The sequence below is a fragment of the Meles meles genome, chromosome 8, assembly GCF_922984935.1.
Source record: "Meles meles chromosome 8, mMelMel3.1 paternal haplotype, whole genome shotgun sequence".
NCBI classification, from domain to species: domain Eukaryota; kingdom Metazoa; phylum Chordata; class Mammalia; order Carnivora; family Mustelidae; genus Meles; species Meles meles.
This window is the reverse complement of record NC_060073.1, coordinates 106,424,481-106,443,646: the sequence shown is the minus strand read 5'-3', so window position 1 is coordinate 106,443,646 and position 19,166 is coordinate 106,424,481. Positions and strand designations below refer to the sequence as shown.

The following is a 19,166-nucleotide window of genomic DNA, read 5'->3' as shown; positions in this document are numbered from 1 at the left end:
TGTCTCCACAGGAATCTGCAGTCTGTGGGTCTTCCGTCACCTGAATCTCTGTGTGCCTTTGATACTCTACCTGCCCCCACCTCCACCTCCAATGCCGAGTCCCCAAGAGCCCCCTCATTTCTGGGCTGCCCTTCAGACCCAGGGTAAGTGGCTACTGTCAACTTCAAAGTCTTACACTCGGAGAAGTATCTGTACTTTATTTTTATATATTTTTTAAAAGATTTTATTTATTTATTTGACAGACAGAGATCACCTGCAGGCAGAGAGAGAGGAAGGGAAGCAGACACCCCGCTGAGGCTCCATCCCAGGAACTGTAGGCAGAGGCTTTAACCCCCTGAGCCACTGAGGCGCCCCTAGTATCTGTACTTTTAACTGGTAAGATCTTAAAACAAAAAGCTTGAGAGCTCTAACAGCTTAAAGGAGAAAAGCCGTATGATTATATCAACATATTATTTAACCAGTGTGGAAAGCTGTTGTTAAAATTCAGCAGTTCTGATAAAAACTAAGAGGGAACTTCTTAAACAACCCAACAGAAAATCACAGGAAACACAGTAGTGGACAGGCTGAACTTACTCCCATTAGAATTTGGCTTAGCCAAGGGAAGGTCATTATCACTGCTCTTCTCCCACGTAGCTCATACATTTTTAATTTTATTTATTTATTTATTAGTAGGCTCCACACCCAGCACGGGGCTTGAACTGATGACCGTGAGATCAAGAGGGCCATACTTGACTGCAGGAGCCAGCGAGGCGCCCCTCCCACAGAGTGTAGATCAGCCTAGCTAGCTGAGTAGGATGAGAGCACGAAACTCGTGCTATAAATACTAGAGAGCAAACAGTGGAGTGGTGGTCGCCAGATGTGCCTGAGCCGCAGCCGAGGAGAGCGATGGAGCCGCCGGAGACCGCCTGCACCCCAGACAGACCCCAGAACAGCATGTACCAGAGGTGGACGTCCAACGGAAAAGGACAGCCTTGCTGAGCCACCGAGAGTGTTAGCCGTACCCAAGGCGATGTCAGCACCAGCAGGTACCTGGGGCGGATTTCCAGGAGGAACTGAGCTATAGGCATCCTGAGCTGAGGCACCAAGAGGTGGTGAAAGCAGGATCCGAATATCCAGGTAGCTGATTTCCCAGTGAGAAACCAGGCTCCATCTACTGTCTGAAGCCTCTGCCCCACGTTGGCACTGTTGGTAAGAGAAAGAGAACCTGCATCGCACCTTCGTCTGGAGCCTTCCCGCAGGTCTTAAGGATCCTGAAACCTTGCTGCAGACCGTGACTGTGGGAAAGAACAGCGAGATGCTGCCGCACACGGACTATAGAATGAGAGGTATCCTGCAAGATGGCCAAATCTTCATTGGCAAGATTTTATGTTTTAAGTACTCTCTATAGCCAACATGGGGCTCAAACGTGCGACCCTGAGATCCGGAGTCACAAGTCTACCGACTGAGCCATTGGCACATTCATTGACACCTTTAAGGCTTTTGCCAAGCATGTGAACTTGATCCTCTGTGACTGTGATGAATTCAGGAAGATCAAGCCCAAGAATCTGAAGCAGCCAGACCATGAAGAAAGGTGGGTTTGGGGTCAAGGTGGGGCTACAGGGGGAGAACTTGGTTTCCATGACTGTGGGAGGACTGCCCCCCAAAGATGCTGGCATTGCTTGGGTACCACTTGTTGGAGCTGCAGGAGGCCCTGGGGTTGGCAGGGCAGCTGGCAGAGGAGTGTCGGCTGGTGTTGCAATTCCCCAGGCTTCTGTTGGATTAGCAGGCCCTGTCCGAGGGGTTTTGGAGGGGGGGCTCAGGGAAGAGGTTCTAGAGCAGCTGTTGCTCCTGCCAGCAGTGCTGGGGCCCCATCTCAATGAAGGCCGAGCAACACACCCCCAGGCATGGGGCCCCTCCGCTTGGCATATGGCCACCCACGGGCCCACCACTTGGGTTCCCTGTGCTCAAAGGATGCCAACAGGAACACCCCCTCCAGGAATGAGACCCTCTCCACCAGGAATTCGGGGTCCACTCTGCCCAGGAGTGCATCCACCAAGACCCTACGATACTGTCAATCCTTCTAAGTCATGTTTTCCCCTGCAGTATCTCTTGCGAATCTGTGTAGGGTGTTTGTATTATTAGCTAATAAACGCACAGAGCAATTAAAACATATATCAGAAAGCAAAGGAATGCTCGCTTGCAGATATGATATGAGTAGAAAATCCCAACCAACAAGGTGATTAGAAACAAGTTTAAAAATAAAAATCAGTTAAAAAAAATCAATAGATCCATGTATGCGTGGAAATTCTGTATCTGATAAAGATGACATTGCTACGACTCAGCCATCAAAAAAATGCAATCTTGCTATTTGCAACGATGTGGATGAACTAGAGGGTATTATGCTAAGCAAAATAAGTCAAAGGGAAAGACCACTATCATATGATCTCACTTATGTGGAATTTAAGAAATAAAACAGAGGATCATTGGGGAAGAGAGGAAAAATAAAACAAGACAAAATCAGAGACTCTTTTTTTTTTAAGATTTTTTTTTTTTTTTAATTAGAGCACAAGCAGGGGGTGGCAGGCAGAGGGAGAAAGAGAAACAGGCTCCCCACGAGCAGGAAGCCTGACGCTGGGCTCCATCCCAGGAGCCTGGGATCGTGACCTGAGCCAAAGGCAGGTGTTTAACTCACTGAGCCACCCAGGTACCCCTAAGAGACTCTTAATATAGGAAACAAACAGGGTTGCTGGATGGGAGAGGGGTGGGGGGCTGGGGGTAACTGGGTGATGGACATTAAGGAGGGCATGTGGTGAAGGGCACTGGGTATTATATAAAAAATAAAAAAAAACAGAAAAATAAAATAAAAAATGAAAAGTACTTAGATCATACCCCCCAAAAATGACATTCATATCAAAAGGAAATCGATACATCTTTCAATAACTGTTTTTGGGACAATTGGCTATCCATTTGGAAGGAAAGAAAACGAACTCCCTTTCTCATGTGAAAATCACCTTCAGTGGGGCGCCTGGGTGGCTCAGTGGGTTAAAGCCTCTGCCTTCAGCTCAGGTCATGATCCCAGGGTCCTAGGATCGAGCCCCGCATCGCATCGCATCGCATCCCATCGCATCGCATCGCATCGCATCGCATCGGGCTCTCTGCTCAGCAGGGAGCCTGCTTCCTCCTCTCTCTCTCTGCCTGCTTCTCTGCCTACTTGTGATCTCTGTCTGTCAAATAAATAAATAAAATCTTTAAAAAAAAATCACCTTCAGGTAGATCGAAGGGTTTAACGTGAAAAATAAAACTACAGAAAAAGTAGAGAAACATTTAATAATCTTGTGTTAAAGAAGGTCTCTCTAACAAAACTCAGAGTTTTGTTTTGTTGTTGTTGTTGTTTTTTTAATGGACAGGTTTGACTACTTGAATTTTTAAAGCTTCTGTAGAATCACTTCTAGTATTCCAAGTCTCTGTCACTTAGAACACAGGAGACTCCAGCCTAGTTCCTTATCCTTTGTAGGTCTCAATTATTAAAATGGGGAAAACAGTAGTACCTACCTTGTAATAGAAGATTTAAATGAGGTAATCCATATAAAGCACTTAGAATGGTGCCTGGCATTTTGTAAATGCTCAGTAAAATCTAGCTATTGGCTTTATTATCACTATGACATTTACCAAATGAAAATTACATTTACAAAGTTAAAGTTACAGACTAGGAGATATTTGTCATATAATAAACAGCCAAAGGGTTAATGTCTATACTATATAGAGACCATCTTCAAGTCAATAAAATCCCCAACCAACCTGGTAGAAAAATGAATAAGAATGTGAACTGATAGGGGCGCCTGGGTGGCTCAGTGGGTTAAAGCCTCTGCCTTTAGCTCAGGTCATGATCTCAGGGTCCTGGGATCCAGCCCTGCAGCATCGCATTAGGCTCTCTGCTCAGCAGGGAGCCTGCTTCCTCCTCTCTCTCTGCCTGCCTCTCTGCCTACTTGTGATCTCTGTCTGTCAAATCAATAAATTAAAAAAAAAGTTTATTAAAAAAAAGAATGTGAATTGATAATTAATCGCAGAAATTCAAATGGCTAATAAACACGTGGGGGGGAGTTCAGCTTCATTAACAGTGAAAGAATGCAGTCACAATAATATTTAGATACCATCACCATTTATTTATTTATTTATTGCCTTTCACATCGGACATTTTTGGTGTTGGTGAAAGGCTTGGTTGGGCTAAAATTATTCCGTTTTTAGAGAGAAATTTGCAATGTCTATTCAAACGGAAAAATGTAAACTCTGAGCAGTGCCACTTCTAAGATCCCATCCAACGAATACAATGAACTCAGCATGTATGTAATACCGAAACTTTGGAAACAAAATGAATGATTATCAGCAGGGGAAGGAGACAGTCACTTAATGGGATCCTACTTCACCATTATAAAGAATGGAGTAACTCCTTATGAACTCACCTTGAAAGATGTCAAGTGAAAAAAGCGCATTATAGAACAATATGTATGTTAAGATCTCATTTCTGCAAAAATTAAAAGGGAGGCATGTGTGCCTAATATATGCATGCACATAAATATACATCTGCATAAACATTAAAAAGTCTGGAAGACAGAAACCAAAATGTCAATAGTGATTGCCTCTGAAGTGTGAAATTCCTGCCTTCAGTTGGCTTATTTAGTCAGTCAGCAAGTGTGTATTGAGAACCTACTATATGCTAAGTTCTGTTTTAGGCACCATGGATACAGCAGTAAGTAAAATGGACAAAATTCCTGTCTTCATGCAATTTACATCTTCCATAGGGAGACAGATAGTAAGAAAAATAAAATAAAATAGTGTTTCAGATGGTGATATACACTATAGGAGAAAATAAAGCAGAGAAGGGAGGTAGAAGGGCAGTTTGCAATTTTAAATATGGTGGATTGAAAGAAGAGAGGGAACATTTCACAATTTTATGTACTTAAAAAATCGTAGAGTTAACAAGTGTTTTTCTTTCTTATGTGGGTGATTGTCTGTATATTACCAGTAAACAGTATGAAAAGAGAAGAAAAAGTTGTTAACGGTGAAAATTCTGACTTCGCGGGTATGGCATAAATTTTGGGACCGATTTCGTTTTCTTCTTCCCACATCTTTGAGTGCAGAAGCTAACCTACAAAGGATGAAATTCTCAATCTCTCTTCCTCACTCATTGGGTATATTACTGGCATATCAATTGGTGTGTCATTTTTTGTTATTTCCCCCCCAAAGATTTGCTTTCTTAATTATGTTTGCCTAAGGGCATTTTATAAATTGGTTTGCATTTCGAAGAACAAACCAACAGGGAAAGCTGATAAAGTGCAAATTGTTTATCTGTGTGGGGTAATCCCATTAATCCCCTGGTGACCCTGACTTTATTAGCTCTCCCCGTGAGATGGAAAGGGACCGATACTGTGGAATAAAAGTTAAGAATTTTGATGGCAGTTAAAGTCAACCGAATTGATTAAAAGTTCTGGGACATAGAGACCAAATCTACCAATGGTATTTTTTGGATCCTGTGGTGGATGAACGGGTGAGCCCCCAGAGACCCATCCCAGTCTGTCCCTCTTGTTGCTCAGGGAGACCTTTAAGGAGTGTGTGTGTGTGTGTGTGTGTGTGTGTGTGTCGGGGGGGGGGGGGCAATGATTTGTCATCTGAAGGCAGAATAAAGGAAGTACAGGCAGAACTGTCGCACAAAAGGCTGAAGTTAAACAAGAGGAATACATCCGGGATGTCTGGCTTGGGATCTACCGGGACAACAACCTGAGTTCCACATTCTGGGCCCAGGGCCCGGTGGTTTCAGGACCCGGTAGGAGTTGGTAGGAGTCAGATCCATATCCACAACGGAACCTGTCAGGATCTGCTCTAGTTGCTTCATTCTCTCCAACTGGGAAGTTCACTTTTCTGCCCTGCAGTTTCCCATTGGTGTAATGACCCTCTTAACTTCTTTGTTAGAAGGAGGTTGAGGACAAAAAAAATCTGCCCTCTACCTGAGCCAGATTAAGCTCTACGGGATTATATTAATAGCAGCCCTTCTGTCAGACTGAGCCTGTGGAGGGGGCTACACACCGTGTCACTTTCTTCTTAAAATTTTATTTAAGTCATCCCGACACCCAGCGTGTGGCCCCAACTCACGACTCCAAGATCAAGAGCCACAGCCACCCCCTCTCCCTGCCACTGAGCCAGCCAGGGACCCTTGCCACCTTTTGCTTCTTAAACAGACTCTTTGAAATTGTTATGAGAGATGTTATCGTCCCCAATGTTGCAGACATTCAGACAGCCCTGCGCTCTGGGTCAAAGGTAAACAACGGGAAAACACAGCTCTCAAGTCCTGATCAGGTGCTCAGTGATTTCATCTGAGCCCAGGGAAGCATCTTCTGCGGGGGTGGGGGAGGTGGTCTCCCCTTACCTTACATTCATATTTCTTTTGTTTATTAAAAGACTCAACGGGTTACTGATGATCAGTGTCTTCTTCACCTGATATTAATCACACTACTTAAAAAATGATGACGAATAGATTTCTTTAGTTAATTCACGTTACCATAAATACTATGAATGACCCTTTCCTGCCCCGGGAAGAAATTCCTCTCCTAATCGAATTCAGAGCTCTCCTAGGACCCCTTGCGGACCCCTCATTAACTATCTTGGACTACATTTCCCATCGTGCAATGGGAAAACGTGCACAAGTCCTCCCTGACCCGACGGGACCTCTAACCAATCCAGTGCCACCGCTCTCGTTCAGCGACCTATTGGCTCCGTGGAGAGGCGGGACTCTCAGTTGCTAAGTCGGTACCCTTTCCGGAAGTGGTTGTTGGCCGCTGCAGGGCAACACCCCGGCGTCCCTGGAAGCGGGGAGCCGGGGTGGTGCTGGGGAAGCTGCGCAGAGCGGGAGCGTTGGCTCAGTGCCTCCCGGGGCGGGGGGCAGGTGAGGACCTCCTCAAGGAAAGGGTCGGGTGGCGGGAGAAGGAGGGAAGGGAGAGAGTTGGGGCACACTCGTGTGCCCGCCAGCGGGAGGAGCACGAGTGTGGGCGGGAACTGGGGGAGAGAGGTTGGGAAGGAGCGGCCGGACTAGGGTGCATCCATCCAGAATCTCTCCGAGTGTTGGAAGGGGTGCTGGGCTGGGCTGGGGTTTCGGCGGGGAGCGAGCGGCGAGCCGGAGCGCGAGTGACAGCGTGTGAGCTTGCTGGGGCGCCCGTTTACTTGTCCCGTCCATGGAGAGTGAGGCCCGGCCTCCGAACCGCGCTCGAATACTTTGGGGGGGAGGCTTTCCCAGTGCCCGAATCCAGAGCTAGCCCGACCTTCTGCCGTCTTTGGGCCAGCTGGGGAAGTCGGGAAGTTTTGAAGGTTTGTTTTCCCCTTCTTTTCCTTGCACCGATTAAAAAAAATCTATCTCTTCCACCTGGAATCACAGCCCTCATTTGGCTTCCACGACTCCTCGCTCCCGGGCCTCCTAACTCAGCCGTCTTTGCAGGCCTGTCCTTTCTGCTCACCACAGGCCGCGTCTGGGTCTGGGTGATTTCACCCGCAGTTCAGTGACCGTCTGTTTAACTACCGTGAGCAGCAGCCACACCTGTTTCGTGAGCTCAGACCTGCTTACCGATCATCTCCAGCTGCGTCCCTCCCCCGCCATCCTGGTCCCCCAGATCTGCGCCTTCACCTGTAGTTCCTGTGTCCGTGAAGGACTGCACCGTTCACTCAGCCAGGTCTGCACCTGGAATTCAGTCTTAGGATATACGCAGCAAACATTTGCTGGGCATTTCCTATATTCTAGGGAGTAGGCTAGGTGGGGCTATTGGGTAAGGCATAGAAGCGAACAGATAATCCCAGGCTAGTCTAAGTGCCCTGATTTCCCTCCTCCCTGTCCCTCACTTGCTGCAGACTTCAGGTCCTGTGATTCTGCAGCCTCATACCATACGCATCTGGTGCTTCCTTTCAATTCTCACAGTCACTGGCTTAGTTCATAATTTCTTGCCTGTGCTTTCAGGAAAGCTTCTTGAGTGGTCGCTCTGCTTTCTGTTCTTGCCCTCCTGAAATTAGTTCTTAGACAGCTGTCAGAATATCTTGCAAAACTGCAGATCTCATCATGCCTGTCTCCTTTGTGAAATCCGGTGCTGGCTCCTCCTCACATACAGGATTCAACCTAAATCCTTCCAAGCCCTTTATGGTGTGCTCTGGGCCTTCCACTGTAGATCTCTCTCCTGCCACTCCTGCCATTCATTGTCCCCTGCGTGCTGGCCGTGTCGGAGTGGTGAAGAGCTCAGGCTTTGGGGTCAGAGGGACATGGGAGTGGCATGTCTGTTAGACTGTGTCCTTTGCTATCTGTGAAGCCTTGGGAAGTTGTTCTTTTTTTTCTTTAACCTTGCCGAGCCTCACTTTCCTTATTTGAAAAATGGGAAAAGTATTTTCCACCCCTTGGAGAGGACGGAGTGAGATGATGTATATACAGTATTAGTACCGTTCTTGGAACATAGGAATTATTCAGTGAATATAAACTTTGTTGTCAAAATGAATTCTCTGCGCCCACTGTGTTCTTCCTGCCTCTGTGCCTTTGTGCATGCTGTTTTTTCTGCCTTTTCTTCCCGTTATCCTGGTGAGCTCCTGCTGATTCTTGAAGAGCCCTCTCATTGGTCCTCTACTCTGATGCTTTCCCTGATCTTCCAGAATAAGGTTAGTTGTCCTTACCTTGGTTTCTCGTTGTACCTCCTACTATTTAACGTGCCTCACACATTCTACAACCACGTCTTTATGTATTTGGCTTCTCAGCTAGGCTCAGCTGGAGTTCAGGACCTCGTGTAATCAGGCTTGTAGCCCTAACAGTTAGCACAGTGCCAGCCCATGGTCAGTGTTCAATAAGTGGTCATTGAATGTCAGAAAGGCCTTCACTTACATTCCCTGGTACTCGATCTGTCCTCTGGAACAAGGTAGAATAGGCCTTTCAGATACGTAATAGTAATAACAACAACTCATTTATTGAGATCTTACTATGTTTTAAGTATTTTACATGTATTGAATAATTTATTTTTATTTAATTTTTTTAAAGATTTATTTTTTTAGAGAGAGCATTCACGCAAGAGTGAGCATGAGCAGGAGGAGGGGCAGAGGGAGACAGAGAATCTCAAGCAGACTCCGTGCTGAGCATGGAGCCAGACATGGGGCTCGATCTCCTGACCCTAAGATCATGACCTGAGCAGAAATCAAGAGTCAGAGGCCTAACTGATTGAGCCACCCAGGTGTTACCCCCCCACCCATGTATTGAATAATTTGATTCTCACAGCCCTTTGGGATAAACCTTGTTATCTCCATTTTACAGATGAGAAAATTGAGGCAGCTTGCTCTGCTGGTTAATGGCAGAGCTGGGATTCAGAGCCAAGAACGTTCCCAGACCTGCACTCAGTTACCACTACATAATCACTTCTCACGTCTCCCGTCTTCTCCCCAATGCCTTCTTTAGTAAGCCTGCTTTTCTCGGCTGCACTTTCTCTGTAATTGTTCCAGCAGAGTGGAAGAAATCCATACACAGGGAACTCTGATTATGCATATGTGTGTGTAAGTATGCTCTGTTAGCTTGCGGGTGTTTTTACTCCTCATCACGTCTGTAGTGACAGCAAGAAGCAAACTTAGTAGGTGTTCAATAAATATTTCTCGAATGAATAAATGATGTCTAGTAGTCATTAAAGGCATAGGATTTCTCTTCCCACCACCTCCCTCTTTCCTACAGTTCCTGTTCTTTTGGTCCTGCCCTTATGCACATCCTTTCTTAAGCCAGGCAAAGCAAAGAAAGGAGGGAGAATATAGCCCACCCACATCTTGATTTTTTTCTGATGGAAAAATTTGTTTGATATTGGAGTGATCCATGAATTTAGATGTTCCGGGTTCTTCCTGACCTTTTCAATATAGCTAATCAGGCATTATGCGGCAATAAAATTTTACCTGCTGCCTGCTTTCCCGAGATGGGATGTGGCCAGGGATATGGGACATCTCCCACATGTGAGATTTCTCAGTTGCTCTGAGGTGGTTGGTAAAGTGCCTTGTAAGAGATCACTGCCCTGGGGCGCCTGGGTGGCTTAGTGGGTTAAGCCGCTGCCTTCAGCTTAGGTCATGATCTCAGGGTCCTGGGATCAAGCCCCGCATGGGGCTTTCTGCTCAGCGGGGAGCCTGCTTCCCCCTCTCCCCCACCCGCTGCCTGCCTCTCTGCCTACTTGTGATCTCGCTCTCTGTCAAATAAATAAATAAAATCTTACAAAAAAAGATCACTGCCCTGTTGGATCGAATGATGGCTAGCCTGATGTCCCCGGGGATCCTTTCCTTCTTCTTCCTAACTCAGAGAACACAAGATTCCCTTGGTTCCTTTAGCTACATCTGGTTCCTGCTCTGCTTTTCCAGAGTCAGTGACCCTACTCACTTCTGCTGTGTGTGGAGGGAACGTTACTTCGGCAGGGTGTTACGGGATCTTCAGGTAGGAAGCATACCCCCACTTGGGTTGATGTACCACAGAGGAGAACGCTTCTTCCATTGGCCTGTCTTCCTGAGGCACGAAGTTACTGCTTGGAGGTGTCTCGGTGGGAGTGAGAGGGGGCAGAGCCCGACTCCCTTGGCTCCGGTGTGCTGACAGAGGGAGCCATCTCTCGTGAGTCCTGAGGCAAGATACGGTCCTTGGCCGGCTGTCAACTCTCAGGGTACGGAGAGGGCCACAGCAACAGTCCCTCCTCTGTCCTGTGCTGTTTGTCACGGGTCCCTCTCTGGGGGGTCCTGGCACAGATTCTGAGCTACCAGATCAGGCCATGGGCACTCCTGACCTTCTTTTGCATGGCAGGGTCTTTCTGCTCACTTCCCCTGCTAGAAGAGGGCTGTGTTGTGCTCGCTGCTCCGGGTGACAGTGACAGCTTCTGAAGAGGCTGCTCTAGGCTCGTGTCCGTCACACCAGGACGGCGACAGCCGTACACGGCAGCCCCTGTCCAGGGTGACTTGTCTCTGCATCCTGGGGAGCTTCGGTGTGGGAGCTGCCTGAGGGGAGAGTTGTGACCTGGGGTCCTCAGTAGTCATAGGAAGAGGGATTGGAAGGGAGGAGCAATTCTAGAACGGGGACAGCTCGTCAGTTGAACAGTTTGACACTGGTCCATCCCTGGAGCTACAAACCTTGGTTTCAAGTCGAATTCCTTTCCCCCAACTGTCCTCCTTCCTGGTCCTATGAAGCCTGCCATCACAGCCTCTGCCCCTTCTGCCTTCTCTCTGCTTCTGCCCTCGTTTAAGGCCTCAGTGGTTTTCCACCGGTCTTATTCTTCTGGTCCTGCCGTGCCACTCCTGCCAACGTTCTCAACCTAGAAAAGGGCCACTCTGTGCCACTTTCTTTCACCAAAGCCCTCAGCAGCTCCCTTTGCCACAGGAGAGAGGCGAGGCTCTTCCGTATGGTCTACACGGCTCTCCTCCGTGACCTGGCTTCCCGCCCCAGCCCCTGCCATGCCCGCCGGGGTCGAGCACTCCAGGACCGCTTGTCTGCACCTGACGTCCCCTTGCCTAGAACGCCTGTCTCCACTCACACGACTCTTGACTGCCCTTGGTCTCCAGCCCCTTGACAAAGCCTGCGATCCTCCCTTCAGCGGGAATGTTCCTTCTCTCCTCGTATTTCCGGAGCTGTATGGTTTTACTCCCCTTCTGTCTTAGTGTTAAAGTTGTGTTTGCTACTGCCACTAGATGTCAGCTCCCTGAGGACGTGGTTGAAGGCAAATAGGGAAGTGTGTTGAGACTGTGGGACTGCCCTGGGACACGTTGGTATATGGGGGTGAGGGGTGCTGCTAGTCCTCTGGTGTTTCCCTAGGGTTTTCTAGCTGGGGTCCTATACTGTGAATTATTTCTCTTGTGTTGGGGGCGGGCGGCGTATGAAGTCAAACTCTCGAGAAGGCTGGGTTTCCAGATCCTTTGTGACTCACCATGTGTTCAGCAAGCCTTTGGGAGATGTGTCTCAGAGAACTTTCCCAGGTGCAAAGCCTAGAAGGCCTGGGTTTTGAGCTGTTTGTCCCACCCTTTGCTGTCCCTGGAGTTGGAAAATCCCTGGCTAAGCTGGCGTGCATGGTCTGGTCTGACCAAGGTGCTGCATGACCCAGCTCCGGGTTTTCCCCTTTTAAGCCGGGTCACTGATTTTCTCTTTGGGTGTGGGTGTTTGGGACTGCAGGTGTTCGAGCCCAGACCAATCATGGCCGGAAGACCCATCCGCATAGGAGACCAACTAGTTCTAGAGGAAGATTATGATGAGACCTACATCCCCAGTGAGCAAGGTAAGAGGCCTGGGGTGCAGTTTGAGGGCAGGAATGATCTCGGATTGAGCTCTGTCCTTCCAATATGCGAAGTATGCTATGTATGCAGGGCCGCTCCGTGTATTTGGTTAGATCAGGGAAAACTATAGTCCATGGATCTGACCTGGCCTGTTGCCTTCTTCTTCTTCTTCTTCTTTTTTTTTAAAGATTTTATTTATTTATTTGACAGAGACAGAGATCACAAGTAGGCAGAGAGGCAGGCAGAGAGAGAGGGGGAAGCAGGCTCCCTGCTGAGCAGAGAGCCCAATGCAGGGCTCGATCCCAGGACCCTGGGACCATGACCTGAGCCGAAGGCAGAGGCTTTAACTCACTGAGCCACCCAGGTGCCCCGGCCTGTTGCCTTCTTATAAATAAAGTTTTATTAGAAAATAGCTATGCTTGTTTGCTTATGTATTGTCTGTGGCTGCTTTCATGGCGCAGGGCAGTGTTGAGTGGTTTTGACAGGAGACCTGTCATGCACAAAGCCTAAAATACTTAACTGTCTAGCTCTTTACAGAAAAGGTTTGCTGACTGGGCAAGATCAATGATTAATTTATTTTTATTTGTTTATTAGAGAACAAGCAAGGGGGAGTATGGAAGTAGACTCCCCACTGAGCAAGGAACCTGATGCAGGGCTCAATCCCAGGACCCTGAGATCATGACCTGAGCCTGAGGCAGACGCTTGACTGACTGAACCATCCAGGTGCCCTGACCAATGATTAATTTTAAAATGAAAATATAGGGGCGCCTGGCTGACACAGTCGGTAGAGCATGTGACCCGATCTCAGAGTTGTGAGTTTGAGCCCTACATTGGGTGTAGAGATTACTTAAAAATAAAACCTTTGAATGAATGAATGAATGAATGAATGAATGAATATTTTAAAAAAAGGAGTCCATCTTAAGAAAAAAAAGTATAGTGATACCATGAAATACAGTGTGTCCTAAAGCCACAGGATAACCCAATTTCTTTCTTTTTTTTTTTTTTTTAAAGATTTTATTTATTTATTTGACAGAGAGAGATCACAAGTAGACAGAGAGGCAGGCAGAGAGAGAGAGGGAAACAGGCTCCCTGCTGAGCAGAGAGCCCGATGCGGAACTCGATCCCGGGACCGAGATCATGACCTGAGCCGAAAGCAGTGGCTTAACCTACTGAGCCACCCAGGCGCCCCGTAACCCAATTTCTTAAGATGAAAACTAAAGCCATTTAAAAAAAAAGATTTTTTGTATTTATTTGACAGACACAGTGAGAGAGGGAACACAAGCAGGGGGAGTGGGAGAGGGAGAAGCAGGCTTCCTGCCGAGCAGGGAGCCGGATGCAGGGCTCGATCCCAGGACTCTGGGATCATGACCTGAGTCGAAGGCAGATGCTTAACGACTGAGCCACCCAGGCGCCCCTTGTTTTTAAACAGCAGTCTTAACAGAATTTACTGAGTGCTCCTCTGTCCTGGTTTCTGGCTAAGAACTTTACATGTATCTCCTTTACTCTTTTTTTTTTTTTTTTTTTTAACTTAAGTGATCTCTGTACCCCATGCGGGGCTTGAACTCATAACCCTGAGATCAGGAGTTGCATGCTCTTCCAATGGAGTCAGCCAGGTGCCCCACATCTGCTTCTTTTCAACCCTCGCAGCAGCTCCATGAGTTAGGTACTGTTACCATTCCCATTTTACAGATGAGGAAATGGGGCACAGGAAGGTGAACCAACTTCCCTCAAGGCACAGGTCTGCTGAGCGGTGCAGCTGGGACCCGCAGCCAGGTGTCCTCACGAAAGGCACCGCCTTCCTGTTTATGCTCCCGCTTGCACCAGGGTGTTCTTACAGTGTAAAGCAGATCATATCAGGACTCTGCTTTTAGTAATATTCTATTCTATTTAGCAGAGCACCCTTAGTGGGGTGTGTGGGACTCTGCATGACCCAGCCTGCCACTTGGCTGGGCTCACGCAGTGCCAGTGCCCTTCTCTCTTTCCCACCCTGCCAGTCCCGTGACCTTTCTGACAGTCCCCAGATGGGCCAGACTGCCACTTGCCACAGGCCTTTTGCACCTGAGTGCTCTTTCCTCAGTGCTCTGCATGGCCAGCTCCCTTGTCTCCTCTAGGTTTCATTTGTGTTCCATTCTGAGAGGTTTCCCTTGACCCTTTCCAGAGGAGTGCCCCCCCTGCTGCTTCCTCATTTACTTCCTTCACTTCCTTTACCAGAAGCTGTAATTCTTTGTGCAGTTCTCTGTTCACTTCTTTACTGGTGGTTTCTTCTCCATAAGGACAGGGACCGTTTCTCTTATTCACAGCACACAGGAAGCACTCAAAAACTATTTGTGAGCTCTGTGAGTAAGCTGGTCCTTTGAAAAAGTGCTTTTTCTTCCCTCGTCCCCAGGTGTGTTATCCTCCCCATTCCCCCTGAGATGACCCAAACTGGTGATGCTTTTCTGGCCTGGGCTTTTAGCAGCTGAAGCATCGATGTGTTTATTATTCCTGGGGGCTCTGGTGACATTCCGTGGTTAGCTCATCTGTCTTTTTCCCTGTTGGTGTGAGCTCGCTCTTAGTATATGTATGTATGTATGTATATACATATATATATATGTGTATATATATATATATATATATACATATATATATATGTATCTCCCCGGTTCCTCCAGATCTCTGGTGAAAGAGCTTTCTAAATGCTCCCCACAAGAGTCTAATGCAAATCTCAGAGTCCATAATATATAGCAAAATTGGAAAAGAAACAACTGCCATCATCGGTGAAAGGGTTCAGAGTGGAGAACAAGGCTGCTTGAGTATCATCCCCCTTTCTCAGCTGAGATGTCCGCGGACCCCGAGCAGAAGTCACTGCTCTGTCTCTGCTCCCGGGCACACGGTGCAGATCTCCATTCAAACACCTGTCCCGTGGTTTAGACTCCGTTCGTGGGTCGGTAAGGTCCTCCAGGGGCTTAGTCTTCTCTTAGTCTTCGTTCATGCTAGTTGATTGAGTGACGAGCACTTTTGCAGCAAGATTTTGGAAATCTTGGGAGAGCTTGTGTCTCGGTAAGGCTGCCCTCATTCAGGATGGCTCTGGCTGTGGCTGGTGGGCTTCTTCCCCAGGTCCCTGCCACACTGATGGTCTTGGTCTTACCGTTTTGCCTTTGTCATCCTTGGCTTCAGATGACATTCCTAGAGTATGGCAGTAGCATGCCTTGGTTCAGGTGTACCATTTATCATTTAAGAAGATGGAATTAGGGGTGCCTGGGTGGCTCAGTGGGTTAAAGCCTCTGCCTTGGGCTCAGGTCATGGTCCCAGGGTCCTGGGATCGAGCCCCACATCAGGCTCTCTGATCAGCAGGGAGCCTGCTTCCCCCTCTCTCTCTGCCTGCCTCTCTGCCTACTTGTGATCTCTCTCTGTCAAATAAATAAATAAAATCTAAAAAAAGAAGATGAAATTATGTAAGTTTAATGTTTATAGTTAGAGACATAACACTTGCTCACTTAGGAAAATTTGGATGGTAAAGGTGAAGTAGGAAAAAAAAAGTTGTCTAGGCAGAAACTCTGCTTTTCCTTTAGTCTCACAGTTAAAATGCTGGCACCAGATGTCTGGGGATTTCCTGGCACCAGCTCTATGTCCTACAATTCAGTTCAGCCCTGACACTGTGTCCCAGGAGAGAGCATCTGATCCCACAGGCTAAGGGCTCAGTACCACAAGACTGCCCTTACTTCTGATGACTGTAGCAAGTCCCAGGCTGTCCTTGGTACTTCTGACCAATAAGCGAGACACCAGTCCCATGTCCCCTTACTTGGGTTTGATAATTTGCCACAGAACTCAGGGAAACACTTAAAACATATATTTTCCAGTTTATCATGTAATAAAGGATATCATAAAGGATACAGATGAATAGCCAGATGCGGAGATCCCTAGGCTGAGGTCCGAGAGGGTCCCAGTGCAGGAGCTTCTGTCTCTGTAGACTTGGGATGCAGGTTCCCCCAGCACGTGGTTGTGCTCACCAACCACCGCAGCTCTCTGAGCCCCGTAGTTTAGGGATCTTTATGGAAGCTTCTTCACCAAGTCATGATTGATCATTAACTTCTTTTCGAGCCCCTCTCTGGGGAATGAGAGTGAAGCCGAAAGTTCCAAGCTTCCTTTTTTTTTTTTTTTTTAAAGATTGATTTTATTTGTTTGTTTGTTTTAGAGAGAGAGTGTGAGAGAGAGGGCGTGTGTGCACAGGAGCCTAGGAGAGGGCTGTAGGGAGAAGTCGGTTCCCTGCTTATCAGGGCAGACATGGGGCTTGAGCTCAGGACCCCGTGGATCATTACCTGAGCCCAAGGCAAATGCTTAACCGACTGAGCCGCCCAGGTGGCCCCCCCCCTTTTTTCCAGATTTTTTATTTAAGTAATCTCTACACCAGCATGGGGCTTGAACTCACCACCCTGAGATCAAGAGTTACACGGTTTACCAGCTGAGCCAGCCGGGTGCCCCAAGGCCCAAGCTTCTAAACATGGCTTGGTCTCTCTGGTGACCATCCCCCGTCCAGGAGCCCGCCCAGAGTTACCGCATTAGTAGAAAAGATGCTTTGGATGTTCCCGGGGCTTTTGGAGCTCTGGTCAGGAACTGGGGTCCAAAGCCAAATAGTAACAGGAACTGGGGGCCGAGGCCAGCAGGTATATTTCTTATTCTTGCACAAGGCGGTCTATTGCACACCTGTGATTTTTTTTCTCCTTTCCACCCACATCCCCAGCTTTCTTCCTTTCTCATTCTCCTGCCTCTTCTTGCAGAAATTCTCGAGTTCGCCAGAGAGATTGGTATCGACCCCGTCAAGGAGCCGGAACTGATGTGGCTGGCGCGGGAGGGCATTGTGGCCCCGCTGCCTGTGGAGTGGAAGCCCTGGTAAGTCGGCACGCGTGCGGCCCGCCAGCTTGGCCTCTCCCAGGCAGGGGGAGCTGGTCCTGAAGGTCAGCTTGCATTTGCCACCTTTCGAAGCCTGTCCTGCACAGAGCTGGGGGCTGTCCCCCTGATGCCTTGGGCCTGAGCTTACGCCAACCTGCTGGTCCAGGGTCCCAGGAGCGGCTGCCTTGGGTCAGGTCTCGCAAGGGCAGCGTCTGTTTCCCACACGCTGAGGAGGTGTCATTGCTATTCTTTGCAGACTGCCATGGAGAGTGACAATACTGAGACCTGGTCAGCATGTCCGCGGTGGCTCTGGTGCTAAGGAGCGCTGTGGTGGGGCCCCACAGCCTGGCGGGGGTTCTGTCTCCCTTGGCAACTTGTCTCTGACTTTGAGATGTGGATTCGCTCCTATTTTCAGTTTGGCTCTGAGCTCTCTGAATGGTGGCGAGCGGACCCACTCAGCTTGCGTCAGGGAACCAGGTTGATGATGAGGAGGCTAACGGGGTCTTGGCAGCTATTGCCAGCCTGTCGCCGCCTGAGAACTGCATCCTGCCCCACTCTCGGGGGATGGTGACACCAGTTCTCTCTTCTGGCCGCCTGCTCTGTTCATCCTTTCATCGGTGCAGTGCGCACCGGCTTGCCTCTGCACGTGTGTGCGAAGTTTACTCCCTCCTGGAGTGTGCCACGTGCCTACGCTTGTCCCCAGCTAGTGCCCAGGTGTCTTCTGGGGTCCTCTGTTCTGCCGGTCTGGCACGGTTTTGTGGGCACGGTGTAATTATTCTGCTCTTACCCATCCCATTCAGTGTGTTGGCCAAGCTTCAAAGTGACTGCATCTGTGGCCTTACCCATCCCTGCTGAAGAATCGTCCGTAATCCTTTTAGCTTCTCCTTAGGTGGCAGGCTCCGCATTCTCTTGATCTTTTTAGTTGCATCTCCTTGGATCTCCTCCAGTTTCATGACATCTTTCTCATAAGAAGTCCGTCTGTGCTGTACACAGTATTCCGGGTGCCGAGGACGCATGGTTGCGTTTGTAGGATAAGTTCGTAGGAAGTGGTTTCTGTTTTGTTGCCAGTATCCACCCTGATACCCACATTTGCCTTATCTATTTTTTTCACAGATTTGTTTGTTTATTTTAGAGAGAGTACACATGGCGGGGAGGGGTAGAGGGAGAGAATCTTCAAGCAGATTCCACGCCCAGGGCAGAGCCTGATGCGGGAGCTTGATCCCACGAGATCATGACCTTGATCGAGATCATGACCTTGATCGTGACCAAGAGTCGGGTCCTTACCTGACTCATCTGCCTGGGGGGCCCGGACATTTGCTTCATCCATTAATCTCTGTCTTCTCTGTTTTTGTTTTTACGTTTGTTGGTACAGTGGTACAGTGTGCTGTTTTGCTTTTGCATCCATTTTTGAATGAACAACCACATGAGAAGTATAATCAGTATAGTAAAACCTTAATGCACACATACCTAATAAATAAATGGCGGCAGTGTTTGTAAAGAGTAAAATGGAGGGTGGAAGAGAGGACACCGTCGTTGGTTATGGGTCAGCCGGGCACCCGTGTGCCAGGCTTCGTGCCCACTGCCTTCACGGTCCTGCTAGTGGTGGCCGGCGCTCCCTCAGCCTGGAAGGGAGCATGAACTCTCCTGCAATTTTTAAAACACTGTAAGTCATTAAAATTTATCTGCGCGTGCCATCTTCTACCCTGACAATTCCAAGAGTAACTACTGTTAATTGGTGACTTCCTTCCTGGCCTTGAAAACACACCCCACAGGACACACATGGCTTTGTTTGTTACACTAAGTGTGGGCAATACATATTGTTGCTGTTCTCTTGTCAATGTGTAGCCCACCTTCGCCTTTTATCAGCTACACACTTTTGCATGTAGCAATGTGCTCCGATTTTTTAAAATCCGGATTTATTTAACCACTCTTGTACTGAAGGGTGTTTCGATTTTTTTTTTGCAAATTAACCCTATGTGTGGGTCTACTTCTGGCTTCTCTGCGCTCTTCCATTGATCTGTTTGTCTGCCGTAATA

The 19,166-nt window shown here is 48.2% G+C and overlaps 1 protein-coding gene and 1 pseudogene across 7 annotated transcripts in view; both read left to right on the top strand.

Annotated features, from left to right (window-relative positions):
* Positions 1 to 1,198: 1,198 nt before the first annotated feature.
* Positions 1,199 to 2,260, top strand: LOC123949864 (annotated as a pseudogene).
* Positions 2,261 to 6,810: 4,550 nt separating this feature from the next.
* The window catches only part of CEP164 (centrosomal protein 164), a 61,669-nt gene continuing 49,313 nt past the window's right edge, over positions 6,811 to 19,166 (top strand). For 5 of the 7 annotated variants that reach the window (XM_046015992.1, XM_046015989.1, XM_046015984.1 and 2 more), the window contains exons 1-3: positions 6,824 to 6,916; positions 12,161 to 12,263; positions 17,019 to 17,130. In XM_046015992.1, coding sequence (XP_045871948.1) covers positions 12,182 to 12,263; positions 17,019 to 17,130 — 194 coding nt within the window. In that variant the 5' untranslated portion in view covers positions 6,824 to 6,916; positions 12,161 to 12,181. Of the gene's footprint in view, positions 6,917 to 7,238; positions 7,336 to 10,374; positions 10,448 to 12,160; positions 12,264 to 17,018; positions 17,131 to 19,166 lie in introns of those variants that run through there. The other 2 variants (XM_046015985.1, XM_046015986.1) reach the window with 2 other exon arrangements.